The sequence below is a fragment of the Dermacentor andersoni genome, chromosome 1 (assembly GCF_023375885.2).
Source record: "Dermacentor andersoni chromosome 1, qqDerAnde1_hic_scaffold, whole genome shotgun sequence".
NCBI lineage: Eukaryota > Metazoa > Arthropoda > Arachnida > Ixodida > Ixodidae > Dermacentor > Dermacentor andersoni.
In genome coordinates this window covers 178,739,688-178,767,463 of record NC_092814.1, presented here as the reverse complement: position 1 = coordinate 178,767,463, position 27,776 = coordinate 178,739,688, and the positions used below count along the sequence as shown (strand labels likewise).

Genomic DNA, 27,776 nt, shown 5'->3' with positions numbered 1-27,776 from the left:
GTCTATAAAGGGAGCGTCGGTGGCGTGGCTGGAATCACTTACGTTTGTGATACAGAGAGTTGTTGTTTAGCGTGAAGTAAGAACAACAGTTCTGCCGCCACCGGACATGGTGAGTCCTAGCTGCGGTGCGCGCTAGCCTTTAACCCTGGAGGAGCCGGGTTCACCTCTTCAAGGCGTAGGGTTAGGATCTGTGTGCACACGGTCGTGCGAAATTGCCACTATCTTGGCAACGCGAGACTGAAACGTTTTCTTCGTCATTCATATTTTCCAACCTGAAGGCGGTGGAGATGGTGAAATTTTAGAGCCACGCTCCTTACTACTGCTAGCACTCATTCTTGTTATGGGCAGCCGCAGCTGTCATTCTGAGCAAGAGCCATAGCTTCCTTTCCGTCGTAACTGGGGATTATATGCGGGGGAGATGCGGAACGCGGGAACAACTGCCAGATTCAACAAGAAAAGCAGCCGGCACGCCCAGGCTGTCGGCCTTGATTATCTGCAAACTCAATTAAGTCGAAATGGGCGCCCTCGCTAAGGAGTATGTAAAAAGGCGGGAGAGCCTCGATTTTACATTATCTTGAACAGCACGTTTACAATAGACAAAGCTCTAATTCACGTAAACTGTGTGTGTGTGTGTGTCGTGCCGGTAGCCTAACCCTGGTGGTGACAACGTTGGTCAACACCGTTGGGTTGAGGGCTCGCCGAGGCCTGCGCTTGTCATGGGTGTACAAGATCGGCTGTTTGTATGCGAACACCCCCCGGCACGCAGGTGCTTAGACGTGCCGGCGGAACATCCCACGACAATAAAATAATATCCCCTTTTTCATTTGTTTAGGTTTTTATATGCTTTCAAAACTGCAGTGAGAATACATTTATGCGAAAGGTAAACAAGCAATGAGATATTTCGTCTCAATGCTAGTATATTTTGCGCAAAAGTAGGCGCTTTCCAGGGTGCTTGTGAAATTGTTTTACAGCTGTCGTGCTTGCTTAGTGGCTATGGTGTTGAGGTGCTAAGCACGAGGTTGCGCGATCGAATCCCGGCCACGGCGGCCGCATTTCGATGGGGCGAAATGCGAAAACACCAGATTTATTTAGGTGCACGTTAAAGAACCCCAGGTGGTCCAAATTTCCGGAGTCTCCTGCGACGGCGTGCCTCGTAATGAGATCGTGGTTTCGGCACCTAAAGCTCCATAACCTAAGTTACCTACTCACTAATGGAATTTGTTCGCCCTGTCGCACCCGCCGACAGCTGACTATACACGGGTCCATTCAGGACTTCAATCACAGAATAGCCTCAGTTCTTTTTGTTTTCCCTCAAAACTGAAAGCGAAACGCCGGTGCTGTCGTTGGCACTGGTGACCACCCATTCCCTTCGTGGTTCCTACGCGTGTTTGCGATTTTGTGTCACGGTAGAAGAGTTCTTGATTGCGGCAATTATCGTAATGCCGCGAATACTCTGACAGCGTTTGATCGCATAAGCCTGCGCTGGTGCGCAGCAACGCGGGGATCGGCGGCGGCAGAGCCATTGCCTTTTCGGGATGCACGCCGTGCTCGGTGTGTGGGTGTGACTATGTACGTTCGTGCCTCGCCCTGCGTCGACAACAGCTTTGGAAAATGTGCGCTTGAGATTACCACTTGCACAAATTCTTTTATGTTTACGCGGCTCATACTTTTATGTATTCATAATACCTTACAGGCCTACCGAATGGCATTGAGTAAGGTGTGTTTGTACAGAAAAAAAATTGTAGCATCAAAAACAAGAAAAGAAGTCTCAAAAGAAAGGTTGCAGATAGTACAGTGGAACATACATACAGTGTTATCAAAGAGCGTATTCAGGTTGTTGCAAAAGGTATCGTGGCTAGACATGGATGCGATGTGGTCCGGAAGACTGTTCCAATGTGCAATAGCGCATTGTAATTATGGCTGTTTGTTCTTAAGAAAAATTCTAATAGAGAAATTTCATGGTTCCATTTTTATGAGATTACGAAACAATAGACCTGATGCGCTGGTAAAACTAAATGCCTGTATTGGTCTGTTAACTTAAAAGTGTTTTGGTGTAGATATTACTGTGCACCAAGGCAGCTTGTTTCTGCATAGGTGCATGAACTATTAATGTTAACGCGAAGCTTTCTCTAGGTGAACCCTCCCTGTCCTTGCCGATCGGGGTCTCTGCTGCTGTTATGCCAAACAGCTCGCACACAGCACTGCACTCGCGTAATAAATTGTGGCTTATCTATAGGCCCATCTGTGCTATCCCTACAGATTTGATGGCGACCAGCTCTGTTCTCTCCAAAATTACGCAGTGAAACAATAAATGGCACCTAAATATCCTCAGTGCAACAAGTGTACATCTTAAAATGCATACCTTTTATTTATTAAAACGAAACCTTCTGTGCCTTCATTCTCTATATTTGGTGTCTCCTTAGTTGGCTTCTTGCCAAGCAATACTATTAATACAAGTTTGTATAATGATTGCTACTACTATTGCTTTAACAAGGAACCATAAAGCATTTTATGTCTATAGAACATGGTATTGTCCTGTAGAACAAGCTACAGGACTGGCAGAAATTTCTATAGGGCCTCTTTGTTTTGCTATCGGACCTATAATTCTTGTATAGTACCAATAGAAATTTCTATTGGAATTTTCTCTAGCGTGTGTACTGTATGGACCCAACGCGCTATGCATGTAATACTTGTACAACAGTGTACTAGAATATAGCTCGGGCCTATATCGGTTCGTTGCCACGTGGTTTCCCCCTCAGATTGCTTTTCCTTGCCCACTGAAAGGATGCTCCTGACATCACTCATGCATATTAAGAGGATACGGAGCCCAGCAGGAGGACACATAATAGCTTGCATTTCACATGATGCTACATAGGTTTGACCATGGTGTCGCAACATTTTGATAGAGGCCTCTGCATTAACCTTCAGGCCATCTGGGACAATATGGAGCAGTCTGGATAGCGTGAAATGAACCTTGTTGATCACAACTGCGAAGACCATCATGGACAGCATGATGTTGTAGACACCAAAAGGTGTGGCAATGCAATGTCTGTTCAGCCCCTAAACCAGATAAAATTGCACACAGTATGTACTACTGTGTGTGCAGACTGCGCCATGTATTAATGACAAGGCAATGTAACGCATCCGAAGCATTGAAGGATATTTCTTCCATGCATATTCAATCAAGCTCGCTTGATGTACATATAGCCACACTTTATCAGTTATTTTATTGTGGTCATGTAAAACTTCAGTCTCCTCATCCGTCTGATCACATTTATCAGCTCCAAAAGGAGCCTGTGGATTATTCATGGTTGAGAAATGCTGCAATTTAATTGTCATAGACTGCAGACCATAAGTCAAGGCTACACTGAGCTTAAAACAGCAACTGGAACATTTTGCATCTTTAGCCAGACATTCAAAACACAGAGCCACTGTGGTTTCATTCATATGTACTCTCAGGAGTGCCCGAAGGCTCAGTATTGGGACCACTATTGTTTCTCCTTTATATCAATGACATCAGTAGCGTGGCAGAAGAGGGTGTTCAGGTTAAGCTCTTTGCAGACAACTGCTTAATTTACACCACAATTACTAAACTAGATGACCAGCTTAAAATTCAGAAATGTTTGCAAAATTTAAATGATTGGTGTAGGAAATGGAAAATGGAAATAAAATATCCCAAATCTAAATATACACACATCAGCAAAAAGAAAACTATCTATTCCTTTTTTACAGCATTGGAGGACATTCATTTGAAATGCACACCAGTTCAAGTATCTAGTGGTAACAATAACACGGAACCAACATATAGATAACGTCTGCATGACTGCCTATCAAAAGTTATACTTCCTGAAAAAAAAAAAACTGGGACATGCCCCACGTAATGTGAAACTTATTGCATACACCACCTTCAGTAATATGATACTAGAATGTTCAGTCGTTTGGAGTCCCCATCAAGTGATGTTTCAGAGGAAGTTGGAAAGGATAGAGACTGGTGGCGTGTTTTATTTGTTCGACGTACCGAAGGAAAGAATCGGTCACGCTTAAGTATAAACCCCATGCAAGCGATCTTGCACGCGACAGCGACAAGTGACGCGATGGAGGTGGCTGTCGCGTTCGCTCGTCGCCTACAAGTCGTACCCCATGCGAGCGACGACTTCGAGCGACGTCCCCCCCAGTGTTGCTGGTATGAGCGCAGCAATATAGGCGCCGAAACTAGCGTGACGCGTGCTTTATTAACTTAAGTTGATGTGTTTTACTGTAAAAAGCAGCATAAAATATTTCTGTAAGTCTTGCAGTAGGTTCTTATCCTTGCACGTATAAAAATTCAATCGTTTGCTCGTTCCGTGCAACAATCGGAAGTACTTGAGTTATGTTCATCCAGTTCTGGCTTCGCGCTATTGGCTAGTCGCTCATAGCACTTCCGGGCGACAAGCGACGAATTCTAGATTTGCAGAACCGAGCGATCGCGCAACAAGACCGAGCGATCTGTTCACGCAACGGCCCGATCTGTCGCTCACAGCCGTCGCTGTCGCGAACAAAATCGCGCTCATGGTGTTTAGCCTTTATGCTACAGCTTTGCAACTTGGATCTTCTTGAGGTACGTAGAAAGAAATATACGTTGAAGATGCTTTATCAAATAATGCAGGATCAACTTAAGATTGATAAGCTCAAATATCTACACGCTCCAGGCAAAAGAAACCCGCAAACTAACCACGACTAAGTCATAAAGCCGTATCATACTAACAGTGATACATTTCGATACTCATTCTTCCCGGATGCGATAGAAATGTGGAACCAATTGCCAAACACTATTGTTAGCCTAAAAGATGTCACAGACTTTGAAAATGCTACTGAGGCGTATTTACGGGAGTTTTTAATTTAGTATTAAAGTGCCAAGTGATATGTGCAACTTGATATTCATTGTACATATTTTGATAAATGTCAGAAGTGTGCTGAACAGCATTCAAGTGAACATCTTATTCACTGTGAATTAACAAGTGTTGAGCTTGAGCAACTTTGCATACATTCACATTGTCCATATTTGATGTAATTGTATTGTTCTCTCTGTTATGACCCTCTATGAGGGTTGACAGTATTAATAAAATATGTTACCCTGTGGGCTTTCATGATGTTTGTAAAACATGTTGGCCACAGATCTCCTAAATAACAGCATATGAATATACTGCATTCATACAGACCGTATGCAAACATACGTTCTGAATGTGATCACTTGGCATTTGTGTATTAATGCTATATTGCATTTTGTAAAACAGTCGGTGAACTTCACACATAAAAATTAAACCAAGTAATAGCTTCAGTTGTACATTTGTCAGGACAATGCAACATTCAGAAGCTTTCTCTCATGCCTTTTCCATGGAAGGAGAAGGTTGTGTGCCGTTTAATTTACTTTTTTTTTTATTGGTTGACATGCTCCTTCAGTGTCCTTAACCCTTTAATCTCCAAATTCCAGAAAACCTTACAAAATTTTCCTAATTGTTTTGTCACAATATTTTTGTAATTCTGATTATGAAAATACAATACTTCATTGGTTATAATTTTTAAAAAAAGTTTTAAAGAAGCTGCTCTTGAAGGCAGCATTCCATTAATGCTGACCCTAACTTGTCTTTGGCGGTGGGAGTAGCACATCGGGCTGAAAGAGTGCAACTCGTCATCGGTACAACCTCCCAGGTTTTGTATGGCTCGGGATTGGATGTGAAAGGGGTAACTATGGTTACGTCCCTTCGTTTTTACTGACATCATCCTTTGCAACCATATTTATGGTAATAAACTTTCCTCATCTCTTTAGGCTGCAATACAGTTTAGCTGTCCACTAATAAGTGAGGCAATTATGCTGCCCATGGTCTTTGCTTTCCTTCTCCAATGAAATAAGATACTGCTACTTGCGAGACACTGGGAACGTTATGCAGTGTCACCGTAAGCTTATGACTAAATTATGCACAGGCCAGTCAAAAGCAGTACATATGAACATGAAGAAGGCCGTCTTTGTTAGCATGTGTTCTTTCTATCGTGAAAGGCAAAATAAAGAGAATTCACTCACTTGCAATAGTTTTTTTATTTAGGCCAGCTCACTCAAGCTCAGACTTGCCAAAGTAGCTTAGCTGTGCTCACTCACTCATAGTTGCTAGAAATCAAACACGTCCTCGGGCTCGCCTAGACTGTCGCCAAAACAGTACACTGTCAAACTTGCATAGGCTCGCAGACTCGCTCTATTCCACTCAGATTCACAGAATCATTGATGCAGACCCATATAATTATAGCCTTGGGTTCAAGGCAATTCACGGAATTAGACTTGCGCAGGTTTTCAGAATTGGACTCAAACCCACTCGTACTTAATTTTATTTGCCTGGGCTCGGCATTGCTAGACTAAGGGTTAGATTGGTGCAATCACTTGCAAGTAAACTGACTCTCTCTGCACAATAATTTCACATGCGTGAGTAGTGTTAGTGAGGAATAACGGGTGTAAGCAGACGTGAATATGAACAGTTGTGTCTGCTAGTTTAGTGGAGGCAACTACAAACAGAGGCGAATGCCAGTTAACGTTAGTAGGAAGTAAGGTCGGAGATAGTAAGTTCACGTGAAAGTGACCGTGAACGTGAGTCACTGTCGGTGAGTGATTGGATGCGAGTATGAGCATGAGTGGGTGCCATTAAGCGTGAATGTCTACACGATGTCACAGTCGGCTGAATTCATTGCCCCTCTGCAGTGCATCAAATCCATGTTTGAGCTTAATAGGCCCCTCGCCAGGTCTGGCTCAATTTTAGCTTACAAGTGCAGAGCATACAATGCGCATTAACGATCGTGTTTGCAAAGAATAACATCGCTGCGCGCGGCGGTAAAGTCCGAAATTTCAATCCGAACGCCGTTTTTTCTTGCCCTTGCAGCGACCGCATTCCAAGCCGGACGGGGACGTCCTCGTGTCTCTTCGCCTACGTGCTCGTGTTCGCAGTGTGACGTCATTCGTAGTGACACGTGACTTCGATAATTATTCAAGGCAACATCTGTTGTTTGTGTGATATGTTGCTTGAATTGACGAATTGAAGTTTAGAGGAATAATGAAACACAAATAGAATGTCTGCGTGTCTTTTGTTTTACTTCATTTGATGAGCAACACAGCAACAACGAGCAAATGCCATAGCAAAAGCAAGCAGACAATTTAGCACCATGTACGAAATAGTGTTCTTTAATGATTGAGCATCAATACACTGATCTACGCACTGAAGCAAGAGAGATGTGCTTTCGCTTCGTCTGCTTGTTTCCACGGTCGTGCAGTCACGTGCGCAATTACCGAAACTATGCCATTTTCTACCGTGCTCCAGCGCGTGATCATGCCCTGCGATCCGCTTGTTCTGCCTCGGTATTCATGTCGCACTGAATTATACTGCTAGTCATGTGTCCTTGTGCACAGCGCGCAAGATCGGACGCTGCACGAACCAGACAACAGCTCGCGCTCGACGCTGTAGGCGGAAATGCGTAGCACCGAAAAAAAAAACAAATGCGAGGAGCAAAGAAAGAAATGAAGGCGGTGCCTGGGACGTATATGTCACGCAATCCTCGCGGTCCAGTATGAGAGAACGCAGGGAAGGATTTCCGCTTGCTGAGGCTAGACGGGGCAAGTGGAGTCTTGCTTGGCAGTGGAGCCCGCCTGCTGAAATCATGGGTTCGCGGCACTGAAATATTTCTAGAATGGCTATTAATGAGCCGTTCTGAAAAATTTTTGCGGCAGAACGTTCCCTAGAGGACGTGTAACAACTTCCAGCGTATAACCAAAATTTGCTATAGGGCCTGGTGAGGGGTTTTTTTAAGGAGGGGGGGATGGCACTCTTGTGGACCATAATAGTTGCATGTTTTTTTAACTATCTTTACAGTGAAGCTGTCTGTGGCTACCCTCCGGGAAAATTGTGGTGGCGAACAGAAAATGCCTTGAGGCAAAGCCATCCTTCTCGCAAATGCTGTGTAGCTCCCAATCTAATGTAGCTATTGTGTAAAAAGTCGTACTGAAATTGGCCGCTAGGACAACTCTATAATTGCACCGAATTTCCCTTCTCATAGTTGGTTCACAGTGAAGTTGTAAACGTTAAAGAATTCTGGTCTGCTGTCAATACATGGGCATTTATGGAGGGATTATGGTTACAGAAAACAGCTGCGACTCCTGTTTTATAGAATTATGGCAACTAGCCGCTAAGACAACTCTAACATTAGTTTACTTTTCTTAATTACATAGTTCACAGTGAAGTTGTGAATATTGTGCAATTCCCGTCTGGTGTCAATACGTACACTTCTACAGGATTGAAACGGACAGCCCCATGTTTTTTCGCTAGAATAAAACCTTAGTCCTTCCAAGTTTCATTCAGCTAAGTAACTAGGAAGTATTCTCAATCACAAATTACAAACATGTTGTTTCGTGCACTGCTTTGAACTGCGCCCTGGTCAACGCATATCATCGCTTGCACCGAGGCTCTATTTAATGGCCACGTGCATCCAAGCAGTGCTCCATTGCAGCTGTGTCGACAACACCTGTGTATTTAGAGTGGCAGATTAAGAGCCATCGGCGGTGTATCACAGCGACCACAAGGCCATCGCTCACGTGACAAAATAAAGAGAAAAAGGAAAACAAGACAGGAGATTGTGCATTTATTTGTATTTTGCATAAATGACACATACATAAATATATGTATAGTCGCATACCAACAAAACTCTATACCAACATAATTTATACCACTATAGCGGCTTTGCTGGTCAACCACCTTCACAGGGTAGAATGGTCTCGATTTTTACATCAAAGCTGTATATGGTTAGCAGATTCGTCCGTCTGTCACATGTATGCCAAAAACTCCTCCGGCGCAACCCCATGTGCTTGCACAAAAAAAAAAAGAGGCACGTGATTGGCTGCACCAGTAGTGACGTTGCTCTCCATCACAGTTGAGCGCATGTGCAGCAGTTTTCCTCCGGCTCCGAAATGGGTAGGCCACGCTTCATACATACTCCTGAGCAGCAGGCAGCTTTCGATCAGCAGTGCTGCGAGCAGAACCAGTAATGAGCTCGTCTATGCTATGCCAATGCTGCAGCACAAGAACAGGCTTGTGCAGCCAAGCACAAGCAGCAACAGCATAATGAGGATCCGGCAGCCTACCAAGCCATCGTTTAATAAACCATCAGGATTAACCCAATGATAAACACAGAGGCCGCAGGTTTCAGCTTCACTGGTTAACCATCTGTATGAACTGATGTAGCGAACAGCATTTATGCATTGAAATGCCTGAAAAGTTTCATGTATAACTTGGCACCTTACATCAATAAAACTTAATGGCCATAGCTCCTTCGTTTGCATTTCCTCACTTGCTCATTAGTTTCAACGAGCTTGGCCTCAGTTAGTCTTTCGGGCACGGACTCGTATGTGGCTCAGTCTGAGTGAATTGACCCACGAGTGAATTTCCCAACCTATGCCACAGACAAAAAAAAAGTGAGCAAGAATAGTAAGAAATTATTTTGGAACAAGACAGAGAAGTAAACCAATGAGATCTGAGACAAGGTCAAACTGACGGTTTACTCCTGTAAAGTTGCAGTTGTAATTAGCTTTATTCAAACCTGACAGCATAAGAACTTAATACGGCTCTAAATTTCGAGGGTATGGCACAGCATGTAAAGCACAAAGCTATAATGCTATCTGCGAACTACTGTTGTGCTGTGTGTTGTGAGCAGTACACAAAGAAAAAAAAAAGGTACACCTTCAACATCCTAATCTAAGTTCATATTATGTTTCCACTGAGAACAATGGCCAATCCCCCCGCCCCTCGTGGGTACATGCCAAAATTTGAAGGACGAAGTCTGCACTGTTATCCTTAGTTGCTCAGGTGATGCTAAATCGATCTCCGAACTCTTAAATTTTCCAGTCCTATTGGCCGATTGTACCACAGTAGCATATATGCAGTTGAATAAACGCTTTCGACAAGGCAGCACAAACATTCTTTGAAGGCACAGCTTATGTCTTCCATCATGCGGGCTCTTTCTGCAATGGAAGACTGCCTTCCATTCTCAAGATGGCTGGTGCCTCCCCTACCACTACTAAGAATCGACAGTGCGCACTGTTCAGCGTTTTCAATAGCTACTGCACCGATACTGTGTGTACGATCGCATGACAGTTTGTGTGCCTGCCTTGCGCTAGGACTAGCCAAGGTCCACACCAAATTTTAGCCTGCAATCTTTTTAATGTGGTTGCTGCGGAACAGATTTTCAGTACAGGGAAGCTTTACTCAACGCAGATCACGAGCACTAGTTGCCACCATGAAGGGCAAGCGTGTGTGACAGCAAGCAAAATAAAAATATACATAGAAATGAGATCTGAAGCCTCATTTTTGTTATCACTATTAAGTACTGTCCTCGTGTCCCATGTGTTTGTCCTCTATTTTGTACCTAAGTCTGAGTGAATTACAAGCCAACATTATAATTAACCAGCAGATTTACTTTATTTCTTTAATTTTCCTTTTTGTCATAGCTGTTTGCATGTTTTAGAGCTATCTGCAGTGAATCCACATCAACCAGCTTAGACTGATTAGTACTGTAGTTTGTACCTGATTATTCAGGTCCTTTTTTTTTCTTTTTCAGGCTCTTTTTTTTTTTTTTTCTTCGCAAACAGCGTGCAGCGACTTGTCGCGCCGGTAACGTGGACGGGCCTTACGCCAAGCAAACGAGAGACTGCTCCGAGCTGCCGAACTATGCGACTGGCAGATGCTACGTCAACTGCTCTCCGCTAGAGCGCTGTGCGTGTCTCTGTTAGCTAGGGGCCAGGGTTAGCTCGGTTAGTGTTTTAGAAGCCTGTAGCATAAAGAAAGGATTTCTATATGCCTGTAGCTCAGTCATAGTGGAGGCTACGCTCGGTTCAACAGACTCCGTAATCGGCATTTCATCGCTACTCATCATACGTCACGTTTTTGTACTAGTGTGCTATGACGTCAATATTTTTGTTCCTCCGTTGTTGCGTCGTAGCAGCCACGCTAGTGACAAGTCTCGACCACGAGAAGGAGCTTTTAATGGCTTTTCGTAGCTGCATTAAAATTTTAAAATGTTGGCAGCATCCAATACCTCGTGGATGTCCTCGCATACAGAAGCAGCCTACAACAGGCTTTTATAGCCTTCAAATTTGGTGTCTCAGTCCCTTTAAGTGAATTTCTTGCATAAAGGTTAATTCCTATGGCACAAGTCTTATTTTGGCAACCTCTGAAGTACAAGTTGCCAAATTCTTCAAAACTAGAGTACTATCATCAGCTATCTTTGCTTATAGTTTACTACACGTTTAATGGCTTTTTACCAGGGTGATTAATTCGAGGCACTTGGGACACCTTGAGGTCAACAAGCATGAAAAATTCACCTATTAAGTTTGGTGACTCGTATGCTTTGTTACGTGAACACTCTAAATACCATGTAAGGATCTCCTAACTTGATTCTTTTCCATTTGCAGTGCAGCCAAGCAGTGTTCGGTTTGTTGCATTTATGAACCATCAAAATCACAATTGGATTATGACGCACGTCGTAGGGGAGGACTTCGGATTAATTTTGACCACCTGGTGGGGTTCTTAAAGGGTCCCTGAAATGGCTTGGATAAATTTTGTAGACGCGTACGGTACAGCTATAGTAGAACATTCGCACCACAATTTAAGTGATGTGTCTCATATTAAGAGAGCTATGAACGATTACAAGTTACCTTCCTCCCTAGCCATGCTTTTTCTCTTCGCCTTGTTCGCCGAGTGATTGGGGCTAAGCTCCACCTTTACTGACTTTGCGTCATGATGTGACGTTGCGACGTCTACTTCCGGTTGTGTTGGAGCCAGCTTGCAAAGCCTATTCAACCCCTCCACTAGCCTCCTGGTAGTTGATTCCCCACGAGAGCTATCCAAGCAGTCTGCGTTGCAAGTGTTCGGTCGCATCACCGAGTGTGTCCGGAATTCTGGTGTTCGCAGGCAAGCAGAGCGTTTTGATAGATGGGCAGAGGCATAAACTAAAGCCCCTTCGTACTACTACTGCTGTGATGAAGGGGCATTAGCGTAAACTTGAGTGGCCTGTACGGCACAGCCACTTGGTGGTGCAGAGCATAACCAGCCAAAAACGGCTATCACTTCTGTAACCAAGTGCAAAACATTTTAAACATTTAAATAGATGACGTGTTCCCGATTACGCTTGCCGAAAATGTGCACTGGCAGGAAAATAGAATACATTTTATTACTGCTATATTAGCTCTATGTTTGCCTGGTTGAGCTCTGTACCGCCAAGTGGCTGCATTGTTCTGGCCGTTCATGTTTGCACCTCCACTCATGCAGAGTCCGCTTGCGTTTACCCGAATACCACACGCTAAAACTCTTTATTGCGGTATTAATCCTCCAGCGTGAAATGACGGCTGCAAATGCATAGATGCTGGTGCCAATCAGATACGGACAGCCCAATGTGCTGCAGCCACTCCGCTCGCATGTGTCCTTGCAGAGGGACACGATGTAGTAGCTTGACATGTTGCTGATGGCTGTATTTGCAGCCCAAAGCCTAACAAGAGCATTGTCGAGAAGGCGACACTTGCTGTGTGCCTGAAGTGCTTGAGTGCAGTGATAAATTGTCTATTCCTTTTCTGACACTTTATTCTTAGACCATTTTATTGAGGGCGCTGCCATTTTGCTATCGCAGTGCCGTCTATCGTCTGCGCCATGCTATTATGTGGGATCGCGCTGGAGGGTTCACGGCAGATGTGCTGTTGACGAGTGGCAAGTTCTTGCGCTTTCCCGAGGTGTCAACAAGTCATTGACTTAGGAAACTTGTTAGCATGTCGCCACTAAACATTTAGCTTCGGCGTAGCCGTAATATCGAACGGTGACGGGCCTAGAGGCGCTCCCACAGCTCTGCCCATGATCGAAATAGGAGGCGAGTCGAAGTCTGAGCATTGTCGATATGCTACGTATACATGTAACATGTTATTATTGTATATCTAGCCTTGAACTCTATTAAGGTATCACTCGGGCGACAACAATCGAAGGTGTCTCCACGTGTCATGCGGTGTGCCGCACCAGCGTACATTCCAATCCAAGTAACTACGAAGCTCGGAGGAAGCACATTTTGATAGCTTTCATGGTCCTAAAATTTTCTTGGTACGATTTTTTAAACATTGTTTCTCTGGCACCTGGTCATCAAGCTTTAGAAATAAAAAAAACTGTAGAATAACTTGATCAAAAGAGCTGTTAACATGGATATAATGAGCTTATGATAGTGGCCACGAGTATGCCACGATTGCACAGATGCACGCGACGCGTTGAAAGATTATGCAAACTCTTAGGTCTCGGATGGTGCCTGTGCATGCAAGGGCACCTCGCCACTCGAGAGAGCTGAAAAACGAACTACTCTTTGCAACAGCAACTTTATTTTCTGTGGCAATACATACCGCGCGCATGACCGGCATCGACAGCTTGCCGGCAAGATTCGGAAGCATGGGAGAGCCCATGTGAACTGGGGTCCGCCAGCACACGGTAGGCATGGCTTTGGTTACAGAATGGAAAAGAACACACCTTGTTATCTTAGTCTGCACTTACTGTTTTCATAATACGTCCTCGGTCAACTTGCACCAGAATGCTGGTTGCCAAGCATGATCTCTGAACACATTTGAACAGAATAAGTTTAATGTACATGCAAAAAGAAATAATTAACTTCAACCATTCGCAGTAGGACTCGAATACGCACCTTTCTTTCATACCCCAGTTTGATCATGGGTGCCGAGTTCTGAGTTAGTCGCCGAGCGCTCACTGGGAACAAAACCTTCCGAACATACACGCAATGGCATCAAGTACTTTCTGTTTATGCTGGCAATACAAAGCGGACGTTTCTCAGCTGTCGCAGCGGCAGTGTTCATGAAGTTGCTGTGGCTGGAGATGCACTTCATGCTTGCTTCCGAAAGTTATTTTTGGAGCCGAATACAGCAGAGTGGTAGCCCATCTACCTTGAGTCATCTGACATCCCAGAAAGAACATGTTAGAATCGCACTAATTTGTAATTAAACCGCTGCCTTTCCAAGCTGCCGTTAGGAGAAAACTGAATCCACACATACCAGTACGAGAAGGAGTGCGCTGGTTCAAGGCTACGTTCCTCCTCGCTGATAAAACGGTCTATAGAAACAAATTAAGCAACATTCCAACTGTTCCAAACAACATTTGTTCACCTTAAGGTTGCAAAAAGTATCAATGATGCGCCCTGGTTAGCCAATCGGATAGCTCGCCCAACTGACGTCAATTGGCCTAACCACATCAATTGTCACGGGGCAGCTGAAAACTTGATGGAGCAGTGCTGCTGCAATCAGTTGCGATGTACATTTTTAAACCCTTATAATAAATTGCACCTTTATGCAGATCGCTTAAATGCGTCACTTAATGATCAGGACCTACCCTAACGACTGTATGTTTGTACAAAATCGTCAAAATCGTTCCAGGGTCCCTTTAGCACATTTGCATGTCACATGAACTCACCAGGCCGATTCTTGCCTGACAAGCTGACTTGATCCGCTTCTGCCGGGTTCATGTAAATGCCGTGATAAGTATATATATATGCACATTCATTTTAGCTGCGTAGACCTGTGCCAAACTCTGCAACTGGAATGACGAGTGGGCCATGAATATTACAAACTGCATTCGGATACAATGCCTTTTGAAACAGAATGCTCTCGAGAGCTGATACAGAAAGTGAGTGCTGAATCTCTCTCAATATCCCAAAGTCCTTTAGATGCACTTGTGTCCTCAGTTCCCTGAGTGAGGAAAACGCACACACACTGGCAAATCGACACACGTAACCGTTCACCAAAGGTTCCACCCTTTTTCACCTTGCAAAGGAAAGGGTGTCGTGGTATCGTGCATTGCAGTATGCCGTATACCTTTGGTGCTGCAGTATTTTCTGTGCCATCAGCCTCACTGTCATGTCAACACCCAGTAAAGCTTTTGCCTGTAGTTATCTTCTAGAGATGACGCGCCATCTTGGGAATGGCGCTGCGGAATCCGCTGAGAACAGAAGTCAAGTTCACATGCTGTTGAAAGGCAGCTGCATTTTAGAGGACATGAGCATAACAACACACCCACTTCACATGGACATGCGCACAGGTTACTCAATAATCCATAGCGTGCAGTGCGACCGGGCCTAACTGCCATCCCGCACTTAATCCCTGGAATTTAAGCGCTGCGGCGGATTCCTCATTTGAACGAAGCATGGGCAGGAGGCAACACGCCTCCTGGCCAGGTCTGCGAGCAATGTGCATGCATCATTCAACTGCAATGCAAAGGAGGCTTTCACTCATGTCTTAGCAGCTCCCATAACAATTTTTTTTTCTTCTTTTGTGCACACATGAACCACCTAACTGATAATAAACATGTTTCATTTCATTTCATTTTCATTTTATTACCTTAAAGACCCACGAGGGGTATTACATAAGGGGTGGGTACATATATTTTGGTTAGCGAGTGTTAACACGATGAAACATGATTGGTAACATTATCGGCAAAGTTGGATGAGCACGTGATGGCTGCGATGTCGTTGGGTAGGTCGTTCCAGTCTGCTGCAGTACGGGAGAAAAATGATGCGGCAAAAGTGGTAGTTCGGGCACGAGGTCGGGAAACTTGAAGCGGATGACGAGTGCGATGAGATATGCGGGCTGGAGGGACGATGTAGGGTGGGCGACCTAGTGAACTATGGAAAAATTTATGAAACAAGCAAAGGCTGGCAATGCGGCGACGAAGTGATAAGGGCAATAAGTCGGATTCAGCTTTCAAAGCTGACACACTGATGTCGTAAGAATATGATGAATGGATGAATCTGGCTGCTCTGTTTTGGACTGATTCGAGTGCATTTATAAGGTAAGCTTGGTGCGGGTTCCAAATGGGTGAGGCATATTCTAATTTTGGTCTGACAAGGGATTTGTATGCTAATAATTTCGCATGTTTAGGGGCTTGGCGGAGATGACGTCTTAAAAATCCAAGTGTTCTATTAGCGGATGAAATGATGTTCGTAACGTGTGTACTCCAGGACAAGTCGCCACACAAGGTAATGCCTAAGTACTTGTATGATAGAACCGGTTGTACAGGGACGTTAGCTATGACGTATGGGAAATGAAGTGGGTTACGGCGACGCGTGAAGGACAAGATATTGCATTTTTGAGGGTTAAGTTCCATTAACCAATTGGCACACCATTCATGAATGCGGTTAAGGTCGTCTTGAAGAGATGTTTGGTCAGAAGCGTTATTAACCTTGCGATAAATTACACAATCATCGGCGAACATGCGAATATTACTAGAGACATGTGTTGGTAAATCGTTAATATAAATTAGAAACAGAAGCGGACCGAGGACAGACCCTTGCGGGACACCTGACGTTACTGGGATAGGATTGGAGTTGTGGTTGTTAACGGTGACGTACTGTGAACGGTTAGTCAAGAATTCTTCAATCCATTTAAAGATATTAGAGGGAAGGTTCAAATATGAAAGTTTTAGTAGTAGGCGTTTGTGAGGAACCTTGTCAAACGCTTTTGCATAGTCTAGAAAGATAGCATCGGTCTGTACGTTAGAATCAAGATTAGCCTGCAAATCATGAATAAAAATGGCCAGCTGTGTTTCACATGAGAAGCCTTTTCGAAAACCGTGTTGCGCAGAATGAAAAAAGTTGTGACAATCGAGAAAGCTCATGACATTGGAGTAGATGACGTGTTCCATGAGTTTGCAGGGTACGCTGGTAAGGGAAATGGGACGGTAGTTAAGGGGTGAATTTTTTTTACCCGATTTGAAGACTGGAACGACCTTACCGCTTTTCCACTCGCGTGGTAGTTGACCTGTTAACAGTGACTGTGAAAAAAGTAAGCATAAAAATTGCGCACAAATATCCTTGTTATTCTTCAAAAGCTTTGGGTTAATATTGTCGATACCGGATGAAGATGAAATTTTCATGGTTTCGATTAGGGACGAAATGCCAGATGACGTAAAGACAACTGGTGGCATAGCATAATTTATCACTGAGGGTGGTGCTGAAAATGATGGCGGTATTTCAGTTTCTTTCGTAAATACGGATGAGAAGGCAGAGTTAAACATAGTAGCGCACTCAGCATCAGTGAAGACTGTGCCTGACTCATCTGTGAGGGTTATTTCTGGTGCGTGATGCGGATTGATGACTTGCCAGAACTTTCTGGGGTTACTAGTTAGCATATTGGGCAAGTCCGAGTGAAAAAAGGTATGCTTGGCATCAGAAATAGCGGCGAGATATGATCGTTCAGCTTCGTGATATTTCGCCCATGCGCTATGCGTCCCCTGAGACCTGGCTGAACGGTAAAGACGCTTCTTTTTGTTCCCCAAACGTTTCAGTGTTTTAGTAAACCATGGCTTTTGTGAATTAAAGTGAAAACTAATTTGGGGGATGAATCTATTAGTTAGACTTTCGAGTTTGTCTTTGAACAGTAACCAATTATCTTGAACACTGCGGGAATAAAAACGTGACGAGAAGACTTGAAAAAACGCGTTAAGTTCATTATTTATGGCGTTATAATTTCCTTTGTTATAAAGACGGATGGTTTTATGGTATTTGCGGCGCCGGTTTGGCGTAAGGAGAAGGTTAGCGTGAATTACTTTGTGGTCGCTTATTTCAGGTAGGTATGTAATGGGCTGAACGCTGTCTGGGTGATTGGTTAATAAGAGATCTAAAATATTTGCACAGTTCTGTGTTACACGGGTAGGTTCAAATATTACCTGAGTAAGGTTGATGTTATTGCAAAAATCTAGGAATTCCCTTGTCTCTCCATTGTTAGCTATAGGTGCGGGCTGGGTATGCCAGTCAATATTCGGAAAGTTAAAATCGCCGAAGAGGAAGATGTGTGAATTCGGATGCTTTGCGGACAGTTGACTTAGTACGTTATTAAGCTGACGGGTCATTCATATTCCTGACTTCATGGGTTCAAATGCCCAACCGTGGGGACTGCATTCCAATGGGGGTGGAATTATTCAATGGGGTGGTATTCTTCAGGTTCATCTTGACAAGCCCCAGGTAGTCAAAATTAATCTGCAGCCTCCATCTTTATTGCCTGTCCTTGCCTCTTCGTGGAACCCACATCCATGGACATTGTACCTCCTTACTTCGTAGATTTTGACGTCATGAAAACTGTGCAGACAATAAAAAGGTTTATTGGGTCAATTTGTTCTTCCACATGCTCATGCTGCCTCTTAGCCATGCTTGCTGTTTATTTTGCAGAGGGAGTGCATCAGTATCCACATCGGCCAGGCCGGCGTGCAGATTGGCAATGCCTGCTGGGAACTCTACTGCCTGGAACATGGCATCCAGCAGGATGGTCAGATGCCCAGCGACAAGCTGTCCGGTGGGATCGATGATTCTTTCAACACTTTTTTTGCCGATACCGGCGCCGGCCATTATGTCCCCCGAGCTGTGTTCATCGATCTGGAGCCAACAGTTGTTGATGAGGTGCGCACTGGCGCTTACCGTCAGCTCTACCACCCGGAGCAGCTAATCTCTGGCAAGGAGGACGCTGCCAACAACTATGCGCGTGGCCATTACACCATCGGCAAGGAGATCGTCGACCTAGTGCTTGACCGCATCCGGAAGCTGGCCGACATGTGCACGGGTCTACAGGGCTTCCTCGTGTTCCACAGCTTTGGCGGCGGCACTGGCTCTGGATTCACCTCGCTTCTCATGGAGCGCCTTTCGGTTGACTATGGGAAGAAGTCCAAGCTCCAGTTTTCCATCTACCCAGCACCCCAGGTGTGCATTTGCTAATGGTATCTAGTCATCAGAGGTTATGAGTGTTTTGTAAACTCCCGGGAGTAGCAGTGAGCTGCAGATTAACAAATTGGCTGAGTTTGCATTTTCATTCATAATTAAATATTGCACTATAATTCTGTGTACATTATTGGGGAAAAAAGCCATTGCTAAAGCAGTAAACCTGTCGGAGCATGTTGCTAACATTTGTAAGATCTGCAAGAGTCTAGGAAAGTCTCTTCAGTTGAGGACTCGAATGTCTTCTCCCTGGGATAGCGAATAACATCTGACACTGTCGAGCAAAGGCCTCCAGCACTATCAATGAGCTTAAACACTTGTGCTTTGGACGCCCAGTATGCACGTAAACTCGTGCTCATTGACGACACCATTGGTTATCATCAGGCACCACCGAAGTACAAGAAGCTAATTGTTAAAATAGGGTAGGGTTCGAACTTTGCTGTTAGGCTAGTTGCTACGTGATGTTTAAAATGGCAACAGCGCAAGGAAAGTCACAAGAGACAGCACTGTCTCTTTAATTCTTGTCCCATTTCTTGTGCAGTTTCTGTTCTGAATGCAGTGCTGATCTATATATTAGGCATTGAATAGGTTCACTTAACAGCAGCAAGTTACTGTCACTTTATTTTGCACTATGTGCACACAATCTGCTGCTCTTGTAATAGCATTTATAACGTGTCAGTGGCATTTTGACTGCAACACTCGGATATTGAACATGCGCAGGTCTCAACTGCTGTTGTTGAACCATACAACTCCATCTTGACCACACACACGACCCTGGAACACTCTGACTGTGCCTTCATGGTTGACAATGAGGCCATCTTCGAGATCTGCCGGCGCAATTTGGATATTGAACGACCCTCATACACCGGCCTGAACCGGCTAATTAGTCAAGTTGTCTCCTCCATCACTGCTTCCCTCCGCTTCGATGGTGCACTCAACGTTGACTTGACCGAGTTTCAGACCAACTTGGTACCTTATCCTAGGTTTGTTGTACCATTTCTTTACTTTCTTTCCCATGTCTTCACTAAAATCACTGGCATCTTAGATTTGAGGTATCACTCCACATTGGTACATCTATAAATCATGTAGAATATTGTGCATACAATGGGAAGATCTCTACAATACGATGCCTTTTAAGGGACACTAAAGGCAAATATTAAGTCAAGCTAAAGTGATAAATTAATGCTTGAGGACGCCTAAGGCGTCAGTATCATCGCAAACAAATATCTACTAATCGAGAAATCGAGGTGAACGCAGGACACAACTTGCGACTCACCAGGGACATTCAAGTACTAGCCCGGTGACAAAGGCACTCATTTTATTTCTGTAGCTAGTACTCAACTTTTCGTAAGAAGATAATTGCATTGCTTTATAAGACGGAAGAAAATGCTACTTGCCCAGTTCTATTCATGTTTAGAAAATCATTGGCATTACCATTGACGACGTGGGTGGTCGAAATGTTTAGTCTTGCATCACTGCTCCCCCGGTTTATATCCAACAGATGCCTGTAAAGCTTGCGGACAGAGAGCAACGCTGTGACATATGCTCTGGGAATGTGTCGGCAACCATGGTAATGAAACCATCTCCGTTCGCAACGCGTCCGTAATCACGGCCATTGCCACAGTAAGGGAAGCCTCGAGCTTGCTTCTTCCCAAAGATGGGAGCCGCCGGGGACTTTCTCCATCTTCACCGCCGCTGGGTAGAGTTGGCAGACCAGCTCTGGGCCGTCCGGCAAGCCAAAGATGCCGCCCGAATCCGAGGACTTCGAGCCGCCACCTGAGGCCACCACAACAAAAACTGCCGCACCATTAATTAAGTTTCTTCTACTAGACTCTGCGCTGCGCTCACCTTCACGTGTCAGTAGTTTCATAATAGCGTAGTGCTACGCTGGCTTTGCTGGCTCGCGAAACTCCCACAAAATGCTAGTAGTAGAGATTTCCATGTCTATGTGATGTCGCGGGATGCCCGAACGTTTTGTTTTAGCTAGACTCTACACTGCCTCTGCCTTTGCGTTTTAGTATAGTAGTTTCGCTATGGCTTAGTGCTGCTTTGATTTTGGTGGCTCGCGAAACTCCCACATAATACAAGTAGCAGATATTTCCACGTCTATATGATGCCGCGGGTTGCCCGAAAGGTTGACGCCACTTAAATAAAAGCAGCTGCAGCAGCGAATCCAACGCTCTGTCTTGGCTTGGTTTCTCCATGGCCGTTCGTTTGCGTTTCGCACAAAAAACTGTAGCGCAGTCTGTCGGTCACCATTTTACTGACAGGCGGCTTTAAAGGGCGGAGATAGCATATGCAATGTCACCACTCCGCCGCTCTGGGGCAAACGATTTGAATTGTGCTAAAGGTATCCACACCCTTCAGACACTTCTTAAATGATCTTTTCCTAGCATGAAACATGCGCTATGAGGGTTCTGGAATGGCATTTTAGTAGTCAACATTAACTTAATATTTCTCTTTAGGGTCCCTTTAATTCATCTCGTCATCCTGATGCTGTTTGATTTATAGCATGAAATACGTTCAGCCCATACTAGCCTGCCCTCGCCCCTCTTCACTTTTTTTCTGATTAAAGCATATTGGTGCAATTCGCTTACCTTGGTGCAGGATCCACTTCCCACTGGTCACATATGCTCCCATCATCACCGCTGAGAAGGCCTACCATGAGCAGCTTACCGTGGCCGAGATTACCAACGCATGTTTCGAGCCGGCCAACCAGATGGTCAAATGCGATCCACGCCATGGCAAGTACATGGCCTGCTGTATGCTGTACCGTGGCGACGTGGTGCCTAAGGACGTCAATGCTGCCATTGCAACCATCAAGACCAAGCGTAGCATCCAGTTTGTGGACTGGTGTCCCACAGGGTTCAAGGTGGGCATAAACTACCAGCCACCTACCGTTGTGCCCGGCGGAGACCAGGCCAAGGTTCCGCGTGCTGTCTGCATGTTGTCCAACACGACAGCCATCGCCGAGGCCTGGGGCCGACTGGACCACAAGTTCGACCTCATGTATGCCAAGCGTGCCTTCGTACACTGGTACGTGGGCGAAGGCATGGAAGAGGGAGAGTTCTCAGAGGCCCGTGAGGACATGGCTGCCCTCGAGAAGGACTACGAGGAGGTTGGCATGGACTCAAACGAGGACATCGACGAGGGCGAGGAGTACTAGGCTGGGTGCTGCATTCCCTCGACAGGAACACGAGACTTTTCAGCCAAGCAAAAATGGCTGTTGTCGTTTGAAATTTCGTAATAAAGGACTTGGTCATTCCACTGCTTCTTCAAATATGCAATCGTATTGAAAATGCGCGTAAGAATTAGTCTCTGGAGACACGGAGTGTGTTTAAATGCAAAAATGACAAAGCGAAGTGAACACACTGCCAACACTGTGCTTAAACAGCTCGGCAGCGGAGCCAGATTTGGCAGCATTCTGCCTTTCGCTGCTATATAGGCACGCTTGCATTCCTATTGAGCTGCTGTGTGTATGTACTGGTCTGAGTGGAACGGACGAAATCCAAGAAAGTTCATGTAATTAGATTTAAGTGCATGTTAAAGAATCCCATGCTACCATGTGCCTCATAATCAGATTGTGGGTTTGTCACGTAAAGCCAGATAATTTAATGTTTACCACTTTTGAATGAATGAATTCTGGGGTATTACGTGCCAAAACCATGATTTGATTATGTTAGTGAATTCGGGTTTAATGGTGCAAAAACAACTAAGGCCATGCTGCGCCAGCTGCAAGATATTCAGAAATCAAATGTTAAGGCAGTGAAAGCTGCGTTACTTTATAGCATGTGCGATGCAATGTGCCGTGTAAGCCAATGACAGTACGTACGAACCTAATTCTCGCCAGCTATGGACAGTGGCACACACCAATGCCTCAAGCAAACACTTCTCGCTGTATCTTCTGTGTATACTACGTTGACAAACGCTAGTGGTGCAGCCAAGGTAACTCTCCACCCGTATTGCACTAAACGCTGAAGGCGAATTAGGGTGTTACAATTTGAACGTTGGAGCTTAAGAAGTAAACTTTTTGTGTGTGGGAAAAAAAAGAACTATCAGAAGAAAACCATGTATAAGAAATATCTGATAATAAATAAAAGAGCTATGGTGGGGGGGGAGGTGCGATCAGCCTAGCATGGCAATCGATTGGTTTCAATTAGGTAATTTTGGATTGCCAAGCAAACATTTCTGTTACTGAACCCAATAATGGAGGCTCCAAACGATAGGATCACAGGCACTAATAAATTTAGGCCAAAATTGCGAAGCGAGATTTCGAGTAGTCCTTTTTTCATAACAGAAAAACGCCTGCAAGACAAGAAATGGTCTATTGTCTCTGCTTCGCCACAGAATGAGCATAATGGTGAGGGGACCAGGCCAGACCTGTGTAGATAGAAGCTCAACATAGGTGTACGGCAGCGCAGCCTCGTGATGGACACTTCAATTTTTCGTGTTTGGCAAAAATCCCTGTGCCAAGGGTATAGATCATGTCGGTAATCCACAGAGTTGGTAATTGCGGAGCCTGATACTGCCTGCATAATGACGCTCCTGCAAAACCTAGCAGCAGTAGCATGAGCAGTCAAAGGGCTATAAAGGAGAATCTGGACACTTATGGATGCCTTGGCGAGAGAATCTGCAAGTTCACTTATAATTAGTCCTTTATGGCCAGGCACCCAAATCAAATGCATGCTTCTCAAGTACCCAGGTACCAATGAATGAAACGTCCTCATTACACGAGAAGCAGTAAGGAATGAGCACAGTGATAACGAATCGGTGATTATCATGGCTGACGTAATTGATGGTCCTAATTTGCGTAATGCCAGCACTACTACCATGAATTTGGCTAAAAAGAAATTAAAATTAAAAATGAAATCTGGCAGCCGAATTGAAAATGTGCAATCAAGAATCGGCGAAAATATTCCTACACCTGACTTTTGTTCACATTGTGAAGCATCTGTTGCAATTACAATGTTTGTTTGAGGGTTTTTCAGATGATCTTGTAATATACCGTCTAGAATACAATGTGGAAGTAATTTTACAATATTAGGAAAAATGTCATCGAATTGAATATCCATGGTAACAGCTCTGTTTGGAATAGGAAGTACATGACATATGCGCATGTCCAAAGAATCAAGTAATTTTTGCACGGATGTAATTTGCGGAGTATGTAATCGCGGCCAGTTGACACCGTAAAACAGTGCAGTCTGTGAAATATCGTTTGGGGATGTCGCAGTGGTGATTCATAAATCCTCAAGAATGTCTGCATTGTCAAAAGCCGGAACCTGCACGAAAGAGGAGGAACACGGGATTCTAATAAAGAGCAGAATTTCGAACAAATTTAGAAAGACCTAAACACAAACGTAATGCTTCCCTTTCTAGGAGGATTAGAGGACGGGACTTGTTGGCTGAAGCTCCAGAGAAAAGCACGCAACCAAATTCTAATGCAGGGCGAACGTACATACGATATATCATTAGGAGTGTATCTCTCAATCCTATTCGACGACTGCTCAGCCTACGCAATATGCCAATTGCACAGGTACCTTTTTCAGTCATGTGATCTATGTGTAGGCGCCAGTTGAGAAAGGCGTTGTAAATCATTCCAAGGTATTTAACAGACTCTACCTGTGGTATGTCTTGACGGTGGCAAGACAGTGAGATGTGCATTGTCATGTATCAGAAAACAAGAATAGCACATTTGCTGGCATTGAGTGTACAGCGATTAACATCTAGCCACCTCTCCAGAGCACAAAGGTAAGTTTGGACTCGTTGGTTTAGCGTATGGATGCCGTTTTCAGATGCGAAAAACGCAATATCGTCTGCATAAACATTAGTTACTTCTTGATGACAGGGCAGTTTGCTCATGAGAATATTAAAAAGCACCGGGGAAAGGACGGAGCCTTCCGTACGGTACGCCTCTTGTTTGTTTGTACGTAGAAGCAGAAAAGCCACTTTAGTAGCAATAGAATTCTTTCACCTAAAAATGACTGACTCCACGCTACTATATACCCAGGAACACCATAGGATGTTAACAAAGTTATCTATACAGATTGCTCCACGGTATCATATGCTTTACCGATATCGAGCGTCACTAAGGCAGCGTATTGCTTATGATGTCGAGCGAGTTATATTTGGCTTTCTAAGTCGATGTGGCCATGCCAGATGGAGCAGCCGACTCGAAACTAATCTGACAGGGACTAAGAATGGAATTATCATTAATAAATTTCATGATACAAAGGTGAAGAAGCCTCTCAATTTTACTACGTTTGATGTAAGCGCAATGGGCCTAATGTTCTCCAATACATACCATACCTTCCTTGTTTCTTAAGCATCAATATTACTTGGGCAAGCTTCTATTGCAACGGAATCCCAGCATATTTACGAAGTCTACAGAGGTTCCACAGCTACCTTAATTCTACACAAGAAAAGCAGGAAGATGCCTATAAAGAAAGGGGTCAGACAGAGAGACGCAATCTGCTTGTAAGAAGTATTCAAGCTATTAAGCTGGGAAGGCTTGGGAGTAAGGATCGATGGCGAAGATGTCTGCAACCTTTGGTTTGCCGATGACATTGTTCTATTCAGCAACAATACAGACGACTTACAAGAAATGATTGAGAGTGTAAGAGTGGGGTTGAAGATTAATATGCAGAAGACAATGATGATGATAAATACCTGGGCAAAGGAACAAGAGTTCAGGATCGCCAGTCAGCCTCTAGAGTCTGTGAAGGAGTACATTTACCTAGGTCAACTAATAGCAGGGAACCCTGATCATGAGAAGGAAATTCATAGAAGAATAAAAATTGGTTGGATTGCATATGGCAGACATTGTTATCTCCTGACTGGAAGCTTACCATTATCATTGAAAAGGAAGGTGTACAATCAGTGCATTTTACCAGTGCTGACATATGTGGCAGGGACTTGGAGACTGACAAAGAAGCTTGAGAACAAGTTAAGGACCGCGCAAAGAGCGATGGAACCAAGATTGCTGGGCATAAACTTAAGAGACGGAAAGAGAGCTGTTTGGATCAGAAAGCAAACTGGTATAGAAAATATTCTAATTGACATGGAGAAAAAAATAGAGCTGGGCAGGTCATGTAGTGTGCCGGTAACCGTTGGGCCATTAGGGTTACAGAATGGGTACCAAGAGAAGGGAAACGCAGTCGAGGATGGCAGAAGACTAGGTGGAGCGATAAAATTAGGAAAGTCGCTGGCACTAGTTGGAATCGGTTGGCGCAGGACAGGGGTAATTGGAGATCGCAGGGAGAGGCCTTTGTCCTCTAGTGAACATGGAAAAGGCTGATGATGATGGTGATGAAGAAAACGTTAGGCGATTTCTGTAGCAATATTTTTAACATTGCATTTGTGATTGCATTTGTGACACCGCCAGGGCCAGGGGCTGTATTCGGCAAGCATAGTGCAGTCTCATTTAGTTGAGATAGAAAAATTCTAGTATAGCCATCCGAAGGATCTAATACAGAATGAATAGCCGGAAGCCGGGCCTTAAATCGATGTTCTGAGCCTTTGGCAATCTCTTTTAGGGAGGCACTCAATTCTTGCGGGGTCAAAGCAATCGAATCTAATGCTAAGGGTGTTGGTAGCACCTTCCTAGCATGAAGAAATGCGAATAAAGGATACTTATTTTTTTTAATTTGATAGATAATCATAATGCCTAGTACTGTATCATATTCATCTGTGGCTCGATTAACAGTACACTTAAGTACATCAGTGTGAAACTGATAATTTTTTCAATTTGTCGGGCATTGATTATGCAGAAGCATTTTCCAAGCGGCTTTCTTTTTTCTATAGTCCTGCGTACACTCATCATTGCACCAACGACAAGCGAGTAGCCAAAGGGATTCAGCTTGCTTCCAGGAACCCTCTAGAATTGAGCAAATGGCTGAAGCGATTTCCTTATCATTGGCATTGGCATGTTTCGACACGGCTGAACTCAAGGAAGTCTTAAATTTATTATGGTTCGCAAATGTGCATGCCTGGTATTCTAAAGATGTTACTAGACAAATTATTTTGAACGAGACAGGACGATGATCACCGTTGGTTGCTGAGTCAACCGCTACCCACGACAAAACCTTGATGTCAGCGCTACAATATGTTAAATCTAACACGGAACGAAAGTGACCTCTAGCAAACGTTACTTGTCCTGTGTTCTGACGTGAAAGGTGACTATCAGTAGTCCACTCCCGTGGTCGCTTACCACACAAATCTGTTCTTAGCCCCCACGACACGTGATGCAAATTAAAATCCCCTGCAAACAAAATTTCCTTTCTACAGGCAGCCACAGCCCTATCAAGTTGATGCTTACTTTGCACGCCGGTGGGGAAATAAGCATTTATAATTGAAAATGGATGATACCCTAGGAAGCTTAAATCTATTGCCAAAATTTCGCAGTCGGAAACCATGATTTGAAAAGAAATTTTTGCCTTGTGACAAATTTTACTGGAAACAAGTATCAGTAGTCCTCTACCTCGCGAGTGTCGATCCAATCGGAAAGACCAAAAACCTTTAAAATGAAAATTTTTCTCTGATAAAAGCCAAGTTTATTGAAGAAGTATGACGTCTGGATTGAGTTGAATTGATAGGCAAGATAAATCTGTTAAAGCTGAGAATATAGAGCGACAGTTCCACTGCAATACTTTCAACTCTCCAATGGTGTTGATCGCACAGCAACGGCAACTGCCGCCTTTAGAATACTACATACTTTCTTTAATCATAGGAAATGGCTGGCTCTTTCTTGATTTTGGTTTCATAATTGTAGAAATTGGGGATCCCATGCGTTTAGGAGCTCGAGTGTCAAGTTCCATATCTAGAGAAAAGACGGGGAATGCCGGAGATGGAAATTCAAGACAATGAGCAAAACGTGAACAAGGTGAATGCAGGTTGAATGCACAACCCCCCACCCCGGTCTGTCAACGCGCGTGCGTTGACAGACCGGGGTGGGGGGTTTTGCCCTGGCTTTGACCTTGTAC

General features: G+C 44.3%; 1 protein-coding gene across 1 annotated transcript; it reads left to right on the top strand.

The window, feature by feature from the left end:
• On the top strand, positions 1 to 22,065 carry LOC129380105 (tubulin alpha-1C chain-like). The gene is made up of 4 exons (XM_050195400.3): positions 1 to 109; positions 18,259 to 18,783; positions 19,519 to 19,781; positions 21,406 to 22,065. Exons 1-4 carry the CDS (start codon positions 107 to 109, stop codon positions 21,962 to 21,964), a joined length of 1,350 nt encoding a protein of 449 aa, XP_050051357.3. The 5' UTR covers positions 1 to 106; the 3' UTR covers positions 21,965 to 22,065.
• Positions 22,066 to 27,776: the final 5,711 nt, after the last annotated feature.